This window comes from Hibiscus syriacus, unplaced genomic scaffold (genome assembly GCF_006381635.1).
Source record: "Hibiscus syriacus cultivar Baekdansim isolate YM2019G1 unplaced genomic scaffold, ASM638163v2 tig00116997_pilon, whole genome shotgun sequence".
Classification (NCBI taxonomy): domain Eukaryota; kingdom Viridiplantae; phylum Streptophyta; class Magnoliopsida; order Malvales; family Malvaceae; genus Hibiscus; species Hibiscus syriacus.
The window spans coordinates 6,540,594-6,555,059 of NW_024063513.1; the positions used below are offsets into that span (position 1 = coordinate 6,540,594).

Genomic DNA, 14,466 nt, shown 5'->3' on the forward strand with positions numbered 1-14,466 from the left:
TTAACGAGTAAGAATGAAGAAACCCTCTATTTACACTTTACAGTACGTGTTTATGAGAGTCATGGAAATGGCGAAAATGAACATGTGCTAAATACGCGAGTCATGAAACCCTTAGACGGCATTTGCAAAAATCTCCTCAAAGCTATGTACGTAGGAGCCTTGCTGTTATAACATTTTGTCCATCCCAATCCCGAACAAGTTTCAAATGTGTTGGACTTGCTTGCCTTGCATCCGTCCCACGGCAAATGGGTGGTTGTTCACAGCACCAAGTGGCATATTTCTTGAAACATGTGAAAAAGGGCTGAAAATATGAGAGCCGTGAATCACTCTTGCTGCAGATGTGTATGGGGAGACCTTGACCAGGGGACGATTTGAAGCCGCGGCGCAGTTTTTGGTTCTGGCATAGCTTGATTGACCAGTCTCTCTGATGAGTGTTCAAAATCGTTAATCTTTGCTCGTCATTTCTTCGATTTTGTGGAGTTATTGCTGCTGAATTGGTCGTGTTATACTTATTTTTGTACAGGTCCTTGCTTTCCAGAATTTGTGACAAAACGGGCGAATTCTGCATTTTGTTTTATTATTTGGTCATGGCTGGAGACATGGGCACGACTCTGGGCACAACGCGGTCTGACGTGATAGTTTCTAGAAGGTCCAGTCAGCGGTAGTTTCTAGAAGACTTCATCCGCACGCCTTCTGAAAGATTGACGAGTAGAGTTGTATTAGGAAACTAGTTTAAGTTTGAATTTAAATTTAAAAACAATTATCTTTTGTATTATTTTATTATTTTCTTTGCTTATCCTTTAGGCTTTGAAGGGCTATAAATACCCACTTGGGGTAAGCCTAAACTCATCATTCGGAATACATTCTTCTTTTCTCTCTAGTTTTTATAAAAGTTTTCTCTTTTTTCTTTTCAAGTTCTTTTATTTTTCTTTATTTTCATACTTGTTTTTAATATGCTAAGTATGACTTTTGTCATGCTTAGCTAAACTTTTCATAAGCCGAGAGCTGTCGCGATGACTCAATTCCAACGGGAGAATTGAAACAGGTCCCTAATATCTTCGAAAATCTCTCTCAATCTCTGTGCTTATTCTTTTTTTAAAATCAAAATAGTTTTCAAAATCAAAGATTAACTTTGGTCAAGAGGTTGTTGTGATTAAACGTGTGGGAGGAAGATTCGACTTATAGAAAGCAATTCGACTTCCTGGGAACACACTTGGCGAGATAGTTTTGCCAAGAGGGATTTGAGATCGGAATTGACGGTTATAGAAGCAAAAATCAGAGTCGGTCGCACGAACTTAAACGGTAATTGGTATACGACAATAGATGTTGATAGAATCAATTCCCGAAGCCAGAATCAAAGATTGCCTTGGGTATTCGGTATACAAGATAGAGTCACGGGGATAGCCCTCGTAGACAAAGTAACCAACGTGAATCCCGAAGAGAAAATCTTATTCGATGATTTAAAGGAAATTGAGTCAAAGCAAGGCTTGAGGCTATTTTTACCGTATTTATTCACAACCTTTAACCCCCCCATTTTACTATCTTTCACGCCTGACATAGGCCAATCAAACATAAATTAAGAATTTTCCAAGTACCTGTAGATTCGACCGTACTTCTCTACGCTACGAATTTTCCTTTATTTATTATCCTAGAATAAGGAAATTATTTTGACATCGAACCGACAATTGTCAAATTGGCGCCATTGCCGAGAACTTCGCAAAAGTTACTAATTTTTGTTTGTTTCTGATTTATGACCAGGACTAATCCGAGCACATTAGCGGAGTACAACCCGGAGATTGAAGCTAAAGCTAGGAGACTCCACGCACAGACACTTCGAGAAAGAATGAGACAACAAACAAATCCAGAAGAAGAATCAAACTCAGGTGAATTCTCTAATACAATTCCGATGGTCGAACCTACTATTCGGGAGTTAGCCGCGGCACCCACTGAACAATGACATATGTGCATTGATTTTCCCCAAGGCGAAACTCCATACCAGTTGAAGACTGGCCTTATTCATCTCCTCCCTACATTCCGCGGATTGTCGAACGAGGATCCACACAAACATCTCAAGGAATTTCATATGGTCTGCTCCAGCATGAGACCATAGGGAGTAACCGAGGACCAAATCAAATTTAGAGCTTTTTCTTTTTTCTTAGTCGATTCAGCTAAGGAATGGTTATTTTATATTCCTCCTAATTCTATTACTACATGGGCTCAAATGACTCGTCTTTTTCTTGACAGGTTTTTCCCTGCGGTAAAAGTAAGTGAACTACAAAGAAGAATACTCTGAATCAAACAGCTTGATGGAGAGTCACTTTACGACTACTAGGAGCGGTTTAAAAAGTTGTGTTCTAGTTGCCCACAACATGGGCTAACCGAACAAACACTCCTTCAATACTTTTATGAAGGATTATCCCCCCTGGAAATGAAGATGATCGATGCAGCCAGCGGCGGAGCCTTAGTGAGCCTTAGTGAATATGACTCCTACTGAGGCTAGGGACTTAATATCCACGATGGCGGCAAATTCCCAACAGTTTCGCACAAATAATGAACCTTCTCGAAGGGTTCATGAGATAAGTTCATCTTCCTTAGAAAATAAAATTGACAAGTTAACTGAAGTCGTAAACTCTCTTGTTGCGGGAAAGACAGAACAAAACCGATTATGTGGAATATGTGTACTAACTGATCATCCAACAAATGGTTGTCCACTGATACAAGACGACGCAGCAGCTCAAGTCAACGCAGTAGGGAATTTCCTGAGACCTCCCCAAAAAGCTTATAATCCTTACGGAAATACATACAACCCAGGATGAAGGGATCATCCGAACTTCAGTTATGCCCAGAACCCGAGACCGAATCAAGGCTATCAAGCGAGACCTCCACCACCGTAACAACCGCACAAGTCATCATTAGAATCGATTGTCGAGAGGTTAACACTATCCCAGGAAAAATTCCAGACTCGAACTGAAGCCCACTTCCAAGAGATGGACAAACAGATAAGCCAATTGACTCAAGCCGTGGGGAGATTAGAGTCACAAAGGAGGCTACCATCACAAACTGAACCGAATCCAATAGAGAATGTTAGCGTCATCACCCTCCGAAGCGGTACAGTTGTTGAACAACCAGACCCAAAGGAGGTACGTTCAAGATCCCGAAAGAAAGAAGAAGATTCGAACTCCCAGAGGGAAGAAGAAGCTGATGATGCAGGATCCCAGAAAGATAATGATAAAGACCAAATAGACGACCCGACGCCATCTCCCTATGACGTGCCACCGCCTTTTCCATCGAGGCTAGTTAAAAAGGATAAAAAAGACAGAGGAAAAGGAAATATTAGACATACTTCGGAAGGTGGAAGTTAACATACCTCTCCTCGAGAAACTGAAACTGAAAAAGAATGATAAGGGGATGAATCTTATACCAATGGATTCTTCTATCAGTATGGTTTCGTTTAGAACAAACGAAAACTGATTTCGAGAAGTATACAAAAAGATATAAATTTTTAATCAGTGATATGTCAGAAAACCGGACAACAGATTTTATCCAACACAGCTTCTATCAGTCAACTTTGAAAATATGTTATAAATTGTAAAAGTGGAACTAGATAGAGTGCCTTATATGGTCAGATTTGTATTTGAGTCTAATTTTAAGTGGTAATAATTTTTTAATATATAGATAAATACATAATATTATTTTTTTGAAGGTAGTGCAAACTGCCATAATATGAAATTTAAATAAATTGTGTAGTGGAAGTAATTTTTAAAGCTTAGTGGGGCTTATATTTGATTTTTAAGTAAATTGTTCAAATGAGTCTAGTTTATTTATTTAATTATTCTGATTGAGGATGATTAGCGATAAGTCAACCTCATTTTATTTTCCAATATGATTTATAAATATTCAGTATGAAATATTTCTATAATATTTTTTCATCAAGTTTTATGAATGATTTTGGGTATAAACTGCCCAAGTATGATATTTATGATGATGAATTCTAAATGTTTACAATTATATGATGATTTTCAGTTATCAGATGATTTTCAGTTATTATACGTAGATTAATAAAATATTCTACGATGATAAATATATGCTCATTGTATGTTGCATTGAGAGTTGTAGGTACATTTGACATGCCACATTTGACATGCCATTAAGTGAGTGCTTATCAGTTACAAGTTATCAGTTCAACTTTGGTACATTTGTGTACCAATGTTCAGCGCTGTTGGTGCTTAGGTTATGATTGCACTGAAGTGCATTATATTACATTTTCAGTTATGATTTAACACCGTGTTGTGCCTAGCGTGCACCTTAAACTCATGTACCTTGTATTCTCTTACATATATATTGAGTTATAACAGTAAGTGTGAAAGTTATGACAATATATAAAAGAAAATAACATAATATTAAAAAAAAAGTTATGAAATATGTTCGAATGAAAAGAACAAAAGTTATTTATAATATTTAATGATGACTTACATGATTTTTGATAAAAATTATGAGATGATGATTTTCAGGTTTTTAGAAGGAAAACGACCTGACTAGCCCGGTTTGAAGTTTTAATTATTTTTTATTTAAAATTTTCAGTTTATTATTTATATTTTATGGATTTTATGTTTTAGTTATATTTCTGATTAATTAAGTTTTACTTAGCACGTGATGATTTCCATGCAATGGTTCAAATAAAGTAGTGAACGTGAAGTGAGGAGTTTGCTAGCATCTTATGGAAAATAAAACCTACCGACAGTATTAGTAAGACATCCTAACTTTGACTTATTAGTGGCATGTACGTTATATTTGTTGGGTTACTTTGTCAGATTTTTTTTAAAAGGATTTGTAATAGTAATTAGTAATTATTTTCTTTAGTTTTGTCTAATTTTGTTATTAATCGTATTTATGAGTGAATAGTATAAATGTTATATTTTAAATGGTTTAAAATCAAGCGATATTAGGCAGTTGTATTTGAATATAAAACAACATTGAATTGCGTAATTGCTTACTGAAATTGGATTAATTTCAATGATCAAACTATATTTTATAAATTTATATGATTAAAGAAAGAAATTTAAAGGAAATTATTAAATGAAATAAATTTTTTAAACATTTAGATTTAACAAATATAAGTTGAATTAATGTGATATTTTTAACTCGTATTACAACATATATTCTAACTAAAGGTGTTACAAAACCAAAATACTATGTGGCTCTCCACTCTACGTCGACCGTCATTCGACTCTCTAAACGAGGTAATTAGTAATTTATGGTGGCTCTCCATTTCATCTTGACCAACACTCGACTTTCCGGACAAAGTAAGTTACGGTAAGTCAAACCGTATAAGAATTGTGCTCTTCTTGTTGATGTTAAACATTATCAAAAAGATTCTTGTAATCGGATTTCGTTAAAACTTTAAGGGGTGTTTGGTTTAAGGATTCTCACATTCTCATGTTTGATTGGCCGGGAATCTCATTCCCGGTAATATTTTATTACCAATAGTACATTTTTTGGGGTATATTACTGGGGATGTCATTATCTCTCTTCCCTTAGGTATTGTAACATTACCGGCGTTTTGGACTAAAACGCCCTTAAATTTTTATTTTTTTTCAAAACTATCATTCTGTCATTGAATAATAAAAAATTCTACGAAGGTTAAATTACAAATTTATCCTTAAATTATTTTAGATTTACAAAAAAAGTCTATAATTAAAATTTTATATGAAGTTCAGGGGTTAATTTTTTTTACCCTTTTATTAAACTTTTTTTATATTTTTAATTTTGTAAAAAAATATATAAATATTATGAATTTAATTTTTTAAAGAAAGATATAAATATTTTACAATTTGTAATATTATACAAATATATAATAAGGACAATTTGATCAAATATACATTCTAATAATCTTTTATTCCTTTAACCAAACACGATAATCTTACATTCCTGCTAAACAAATCAAACACAAAATACAACATTCACAGTAATCCTATTCCCTGGTAATCTTTTATTCCCACTGGTAATCTTACATTCCGTGAACCAAACGCACCTACAAGTAGTCATTAATTTTTGAGTAACTTTTTATTTTTCTTATTAAAATTTTAAAAATAATAAATTAAATATAACAAATTAATCAATATGTATCAATATTTATTAATGTAGATGACGAAAAAGCTGAGTTGGACCACTAACTGTTTATTTGGTCCATCGACCAATCCCCTCCCCAAATTTAAATAAAAGCTCAATCTCATTTCGTTCAGTTTTGTTTTAATCCACTATTTCCATCATCACTGCTTACTTAAAGTCATCCTCAAGCTCCGAAACACCATGGGCACTCTCTCCTCTTTAAACTCCATCGACTGCTCCCCTCTACCACTCTTCATCGACAGGACGATAATATAGATAATATCCAATGACAAAGAATAGGTCTCTTGAAGTCAAAGCAAATAATAAGTGCTTCAGTGGATTGTACATGTCTGGTTCATATACACAAAATGAAAAACATTCTGCTGTTTACAAGGTAAAAGATAATATCATGACAAGAAATAAGGATGTAATAGCTACTGAGGAGTCGGTGGAGCCAATACCTGCACAAAAAAATGGCTTGGAGAATCTATGGGCTAGTTCTGTATGCAGTTTTAATCATTAAAGTGGTTCATATCTCAAGCTTCTCTACTTTTTCACTTTTGGATTTCCTTCTTTTATGGACGTGGGATATGGTTTTTGGTGGTCAAACCACACTATTTGGTGGTCAAACCACACTATAAACATGAGGCTAGTCAAGTCTAAGCATCAAATCAATTCGTTTCAAAAAGTATTTTATTAGAGAGCATTTGGAAGCTTATTCATGTCGTGAGGTTTTGAGTGATTAGAAGATCTTTGGCAGTTCTAGTTTTTGTGCAGCCAAATTTAAAGTGTTCGACGGTGATTTGTGGTGTTCACGGTGGTCGACGGTGGTCCTATATATTTGACGATGGTGCATTCAAATCCTGGATTTTGACATAAGCTGTAGGTAATGGCTAGATGTATTTATAAAGATCCTTTTCCGTTGTGTTTATGCTCGATGCATGTCTTACAAGTTCAGCTCAAAAAATTCTTGATGATAATTCAGGCTTTGCGAGAAAATATGAGTATATTAAAACATATAACACTTGTGATCTTGTCAAATCTGAGTCTAATACTTGAAAAAGTAGCAAAGCTCTAAAGAGTGAACCAGTAGATCCTCTTAGGAAGAAGAGCAGTAAAAAACGTAGCATGATCAAAGGTAATATGAAGTTGCCTCCTGCCAAGAAGCATGCCTCTTTTGGTAAAATCAAAAGGCAGCCATGGTCAAGGCAGTTTAGCTGATGATGAGGTACCAAAAAAAAGTTTGAGGGTTGGTTTTTCTGTGATGCTGAAAAATAAGCAAACTGCCCATGTGAACAATAATACAAACAAAAGGGATTCAGGAGACCAAAAATTAGCAATAATTTTACTAAAGGCTGAAGACAGCTATAGAATTTTTTTTGGAGATATAGAATCAAAACAGGAAGAGAACCTAACAATTACATCAAAAAATCATTTTATAGACTGAATGAAAGAAAATGATAAGATTGAAGAAAAAAAATACACTAGCCATTAACAGTACACATAATGACAGATGAAGTGATAAAAAACTGAGGATTTACTAATAAGGAAGTCATACTCTGAAGCGACTGTAGATGGTGCTTCCAATTCTGGTAATGTGAATGCTGTTGGTGCTAACCTTGGAACTGTAGCTCATATATATATTAAATTGCAGCTTCTGTATTGACTAAAGAAAATTGGATTTCTTGTGATAAGTGCATGAAGTGGCGCCTTCTTCCAATAAGCGTAAAGCCTATTGATTTACCTGAGAAATGGCCATGCAACATGTTTATAACTGAATGTAAATTTTTCATCATACCTTCTAAAAGTTTTTAAATATAATTTAATAGTTCAGAGTTTAAATTCCCAAATTTTTCATACATATATATTGTTAAAATGGTGTTGGAGTGAACATGAAATGGTTAACTTTGGGATGGATTGTGGAGAGATATTTCTTCTTTTCTAATAGCTAATCAATCAACGAGTCAGTTAAACGATCAATGGGTTAAGTAAGCGGTTAACGCAACTTTATGTCACCCACATTAATGGTTGTTAACATCAAGCGACCAATTTATTATAAATTTATAACACTAGTGACTAATTTGTTACTATTAAAACTTCATTACAGAAAAAAAATTTAAACATTAATGACCATTTATGTAGTTTACCCAAACTTTAATGAGACTACAAAATGCAATCACGTGACCTATAGGGTTTTTGGCCCAATACGTGAATATTTAGGTGAAAACACCCCATCTCTTGTTTCGTGTCACGTGACTATTTTGGAGAGGTTTATAATCTTATCTGTCTATAGAATAGAACCATGATTTTTAGAACCAGATCAGTTAGCGAATCAGTCATATTACCAGTTTATTGGTTTAACCGGTTGAATCGGTTTAACTGATCGGAAGAACCGGACGACGTCATAATTATTTAAAAAATTAAATAAAAATATCATAAATATTTAATAAAAAATAATTTTTTATATCACAAGTCATATTCAAAGCAAGTCATAACATATATAAGTTAAAAACCATAAAATCAAGTGAAACAAAATGATTCAAATTAACTACAACATAATATTTAAGGTAAAACATATTAAATAATAAATATAATTATATAACTATAATTAAAAAATAAATTTGAGGTTAAAAAATCATAATAAAATGATATTGTTTGGTTTAATTTTTTTAAAAAACAATCTCACATGGCTAAGAAACATAGAAGAGCATCCCAAAAGTCTAAAGAGTAAAAATATGAGAACAAAACAATCACACATTGCTAAGAAACATAGAAGCGCATCACAACTAACTTCTATAAATAATAGAGGTAATTTGACATTCAAAATTATGGAGCCTTTTGGTGAGCATTGAGTGAACTATTCTTTCACTTCAATCAAGCTCGAATTTCAGGCTTTAATCGAGCTTCTAATTTTTTTTGAGTTCAAGCCTTTATTAGTTCAAGTTTTAATATTATATTTCGAGTTTGAGTTGAATTTGATAATTTTTAGCTTGTGAGTTTGAGTTGAGTTGAGCTTACTTTTTAAGTTTTCAAGTTCGAGTCGAGCTCAGCAATACTCGAGTTCGACTTGGCTCGTTTAACAAACGACGTTGTTTGGTTAAATTTTTTTAAAAAAAAACAAAAATCCCGGTTTTTCCCGATTTTTTCCGGTTTTCAGTCGGTCCGATTCGAACGGTTCAGTGGTTATGGCCGGTTCACTAATAACGGTTCAACCGATTTAGATTTAATCGGATTAAACAACGATTTCCGGTTGAACCGGTTGAACCGGCCGGTCCGATTTGTTTTCTAAACAGAGAATAGAACCCTCTTCTCAGAGAAGGAAAACCCGCCAGTCCTCTGTTTTGAACCTCGGCCGAATTTTCACTTCTCAAGTATCTCGTCGGCAAGTAAAAGCCCCGGGGCTCACATATCAGTTCCACGTGTTGTATTTATGATCATTCGTCGTATCGGAACGTTAATCGCCAGACGTATTTCCCAATTTCCCCTTCCAAATCGTACCTCATTATATTCATCCGCAGCTTCAAATCGCAGAATCTCAAATCATTTCGAAGGAGATGAAGAAGGAGGTAGCGCGGCCTACCGGCTGGCACTTAAATTCCAGCGGCCGAAGACTGTGCAAGTGGAGCGTGGGTCGCGAAATCGCGTCAGCTTAATAGGAACAGTGGATGTGCCTCTCACGGTTATGAATACCAAGAGCGATAAGTTTGGGGTTCGGACTCGGCTCATTATAAAAAAACCCTATGATTCTGATAGAAGATTCAAGTAAATTTCTGTTAGTTATTTTTTAAAGTTCTACCTTATTGGAGCTTTAATGGCTGAATTGTGAGTTTAAAACAGGATAGGGTTGAGAATGTGGAACGATATGGGGAGAATTTGTATGGAGCACGTGAAGCCTGGGGATTTTTTTTGTATGTTTCAGGGTTTTTGGGTTCTTTCTCTCAGGCTAATGTAGATAAGCAACTCATAGTATATTACAAGGTTCTTCAGAAAACAAGCCTTGTTTTATTTTGTTAAAGTTATTTGAGTTTCCTGAGCTTCTTATGGAATCTGATTGATGCATTTATGGAGTTAAGATGATGTTGTTTCAATGTATGAATTTATACCCTTCTTGATTATGCAAATATGAAGGATGTATTTACATGCATGTTCATTTGATACATTATTGGATGTAAATGTGACAGAGTTGAATTTTGTTTCCCAACAAGGTCAAAGATCAACCACCCGAAAATGCGAGGAATTAGAACCGGAACAAGGTAGAAATGTTTTTATATTTTATAAGTTTTTCCGCCTTTGCAATTTTCTCAGTTTGTTGTGAAATCATATCTGAAGCTTCTTTTTAGCTGAATTTATATGGTACTTTTTGGACTGCTTAGGTGGAATGATGTCTCAATGTCTTATTTTGGGCAATTGCAGGACTTAGTCCAAGATCTTAAAAACATTGCTTAGTATAGAATAACAATCTTCAATGGTTATCGGCTTTGAGGTTTTTGATTTTTCATTTGCTCCATGCTTATTATGTTGTCCTTCTTTTCTTTTCTAAAGATCCAGGTGAAGCTGGTATGGAGAGGTATAATAGCCCACTCTACTTGTGGCAAGTATTTTTTACCAGCCTGTCCGAATGGTGGGACAATAGGAAAAAAAACCCATCACAGCCAGATTTTAAGCACAAAGATACTGGCGAAGCTCTCTGGTTGAATCCCGATGATCCTCCTTGGATTAGAAAGCAACTTGAACTGCTTGATTCAAGATTAGCACAAGGTGCAGGTGACCAAGTAAGTTGTCGTAACTGTATTTCTGAATGGGTGTATGATGAGTAGGATAAATCTACAAGACTCAAACTAGAAGACATGTAATATCATTGGAGGTTCACTACTGGATAGCTGCAATGAAAGACTGGAAACCACAATGCTACTTATGGCGAAATAGAGATAATAGTAGAGCTATAGTATTGTGGTTAACTAGGATCATGGTAATTATTGAATTGTACAACACTGCATATGTGTAGTTTCTTGTTTCCTTTACTTATTATTCTTACAATATGCCGTACTTTTGTAAGACATGTACAAGATACAAAGCTCAAACGTGAATATATTTGTACCATTAATTCATATTTGGAAAAAAAATTGATTTCTTTCTTGTAGATATTTAGCAAAAATTGGGTTCTCCAGTTGTTTCTTATTGGGTGTGGATATATGGGTAGGTAAGGTTAGATGTTATTGGGGTGCTGCTGTTGAGCCGAATGATTTAGTTTGCATTAAGTGAAAGGGCAACATTTCCCAACCAGAAGGCACTCAACATCCATGGCCAAGTCAAAATGAGCCCTGGGGCTTGATGTTGGCCCTTCTACGGGCTTGGACCTAGTCGCGAGCAGCAGCATGCAGTAGTTAGGGTTAAAGACACAAGATTGACATATAATAGACTAAACTTTTTAAGTATAGTACACGTAGGATATAATTTTGAAAACTGACAAAATCAGAGTTAAATTATTACATACTCATTGGAATTTTAATCGTGTAATTAATGTCAAGCAGTCGATGAGATTCATGCATGCTACTGAAATTGTACTCATTCCCAAGATTCTTAATCCTACAAGGTTATTTCTAAGGTAATGGTCAATTGGCTTAGGCCTTAACTTAGGGGGATCATTTCAACCAAACAGCTTTTGTTCTCAATAGGCTGCTTCATGAAAATGTTATTATTGCTCAAGAGCTTTTTCCTTACCTGAAGGTAGGAAGAAAGGGAAGAAAGTTGAAGTGACATGATGAAGGCTAATGATAGGGCGAGTGGAGTTTCTGCTGTGTTGCTGAAACTGGACTTTGATAAATGCAGGATTGGATGGATTTTGGAATCTGTAAAGATAGTTGCTTCATAATTTCGAAGATATGATTTCCCATTTGCTTTGAGAATGGTTGAAATCTAGATTCGACGGTGTAATCTCGTAACGTGGGGATTGATAGTTGACGCTGATTTCATAACTCAATATAGTAAGCGTGCTTCATCAGACAATTTTCGGTATGTTTTCCACGCGTATCAATTCTATGGAGCGCGTACATATCAACGATTTGCTTAGGAATAAGTTGATGTGACGCAAATTGTCATGATACTCTATCAGCGGTATGCCACTCAACAATCGCAAAATGTAATAACGGCGTCGAGTCACACCATAAATCGGACCCCTAAAAAATCACAGTGACAATAATTGGTAGATCTCGTCGTCAGCATACGAAAGCAAATAAAAATGTAAATATTAAATATCAAAGTTAATATATATAAAGTTAAAAAATTTAAAATAATAATAATAAAAGAACAAATGTATATCGCATATTGACCGGTGATGTTGATCCTCATCCGTATATCTTTTATAGTGGCATTCGATAACTTCGTCTCGGTTATTTCATTACACCATCTAAAATACTTAAAAAATAAAAACATATAAAAAAAGTAATTAAATTAATCAAATTTAAAAAAAATTAAAAAATTAAAGATAAAAAATTACCTTCCAGCCAAAGGAAACTTGACTAAGATTGTGGTAATTGGCGTAAAAAATAGAAACCGGTACCAAGCCCAGAATTGTAGCAATATTAGACAGCCTACTACATTGGTTTTTGACCCCGTTGGACAATTGTAGCCTAGCACAACTCTTGATATAGAAAAGCTAAAATCATCGAGCTTCAATTGGTATTGCAACACTCAGCGAAGTCATTTAAAATTTGCATATACTGAATGAATGTGTGCCAAATTATCATATTTATTCGATAATAATACGTCTCTGATCAGTTGAAGAAGATATGCTAGAGACGCAAAAATAACCTCGTCCTCGGTAGAGTCAGACATCACTTGAAATTCGAACTCCAACCATGTTATTCGTACCCAATAGCCCTCGATAACCTCGGATGGTGGCACTTTTCCCAAAACTTGGTAGACCAACATCGTGGGGTTGTAATTGTTCTGCCTCACCACAAGGACTCCATTCATAAGGACACCGAGTTGGTAAGCGACGTCTTCCAAAGTAATCGTCGCTTCGCCACTCGGGAAATGGAACGTGTATGTCTTCGGCCATCAATGTTCGATCATAGCCTCAATCAACGTTGGGTACAACTTGAAGCCACGTACAAATATGGCTGGAAATAGACCGGATTGTTGAAGATATATCAACATACGCTGATGCAGATCTCCGTATGTCATCCCGCACTTACTAATACTCCGTTCTTCTTCTAGCCGGAGTTCGATCAACGAAATATGAACTTTATCCAACCTCAAACTTTCTTCTTGGGAAGCCATTTTTCGGGATTTTCACATAAGGTATGATTTTTCACAAATTTTTTAGATTTAGAGTTTGATGAAAAATCAAAACTTCAAACCCTTATTTATAGCATTAGCCCCAACGACTATAAATTGCCAGGGGTTCAAAAATCCGACAGAACTAGTCACCTCGAGGTGACGAGTTTCAAGTTACGTTTTGCCCAAGTGACCTTTGCAGCTGCCCGTTGACTAACGGCCACAAAACAATTAGTTTTTTTTTAATTTGAATGATTTTTTTATTTTAAACTTAAATTATTTTTTAATGAATTCATCGCTTCGAAGTGACGAGTCTTATTAATGATATTAAAATAATAGTTTATGTGGGGCCCACTCATAGGGGTCCATTAAAAGATAATATCCAACGAGTTCCAACTATACTGTAGCATTTATCGTATTTCCCAAAATAAAAATTGGGTATCCTAAAACCCTAAATAAAAAACCCGACTAGCCTATTGGGCAAAAAAAAAAACCCAGTTTCCTACACTCAAGTGGTCAATGGTGAGCCTTGTAGAAAATTTCACCGTAGTAGAGATTAGAATCGGTAGGAATTGCACTGTTATTTTCCACCTATTTTTCATCGAGTGTAAGAGGGAAAATTTTCAAGGATTGTTGTTGGATGCTTTGCTGGAATAATGTTGGAGAAATCTAGTTTGATTTTTAGCCAGAATGCATCAGTTAAGGTAAAAAGACTCTATCACGGTTGATGGGAATCCCTGCTGCTAATAATCCTGGTGTATACTTATGTGGCGTTACCAATTCAGCAGCTTTGGAGAATCTTAAAAATAGAATGTTGGTTAGGTTAGAAAGCTGGAAGGGATCGACTTTGTCTCCAGGAGGCAAATAAGTCCTCATTAAGCCTGTGAGGCCAGTGCTACTCCCATGTATCAGATGTCATGTTTTAAATTCCCTAAAAAAAGAACTAGATTCTGCTGTTGCTAAGTTTTGGTGGACTCAAGGAACCAATGATTCTCTATGGGAAGATTTTTAGTACCAATTTCCTCCCCTAGATTAGGCAATATTTTCCACGGCAGCCTTCCCCCACATTCCATAGCCGAT

General features: G+C 35.2%; 1 protein-coding gene across 1 annotated transcript; it reads left to right on the forward strand.

The window, feature by feature from the left end:
* The first annotated feature begins 9,434 nt into the window (after nucleotides 1-9,434).
* On the forward strand, nucleotides 9,435-11,101 carry LOC120194524 (protein OSB1, mitochondrial-like). The gene is made up of 4 exons (XM_039196800.1): nucleotides 9,435-9,873; nucleotides 9,936-10,086; nucleotides 10,277-10,361; nucleotides 10,651-11,101. Exons 1-4 carry the CDS (start codon nucleotides 9,539-9,541, stop codon nucleotides 10,923-10,925), a joined length of 846 nt encoding a protein of 281 aa, XP_039052731.1. The 5' UTR covers nucleotides 9,435-9,538; the 3' UTR covers nucleotides 10,926-11,101.
* Nucleotides 11,102-14,466: the final 3,365 nt, after the last annotated feature.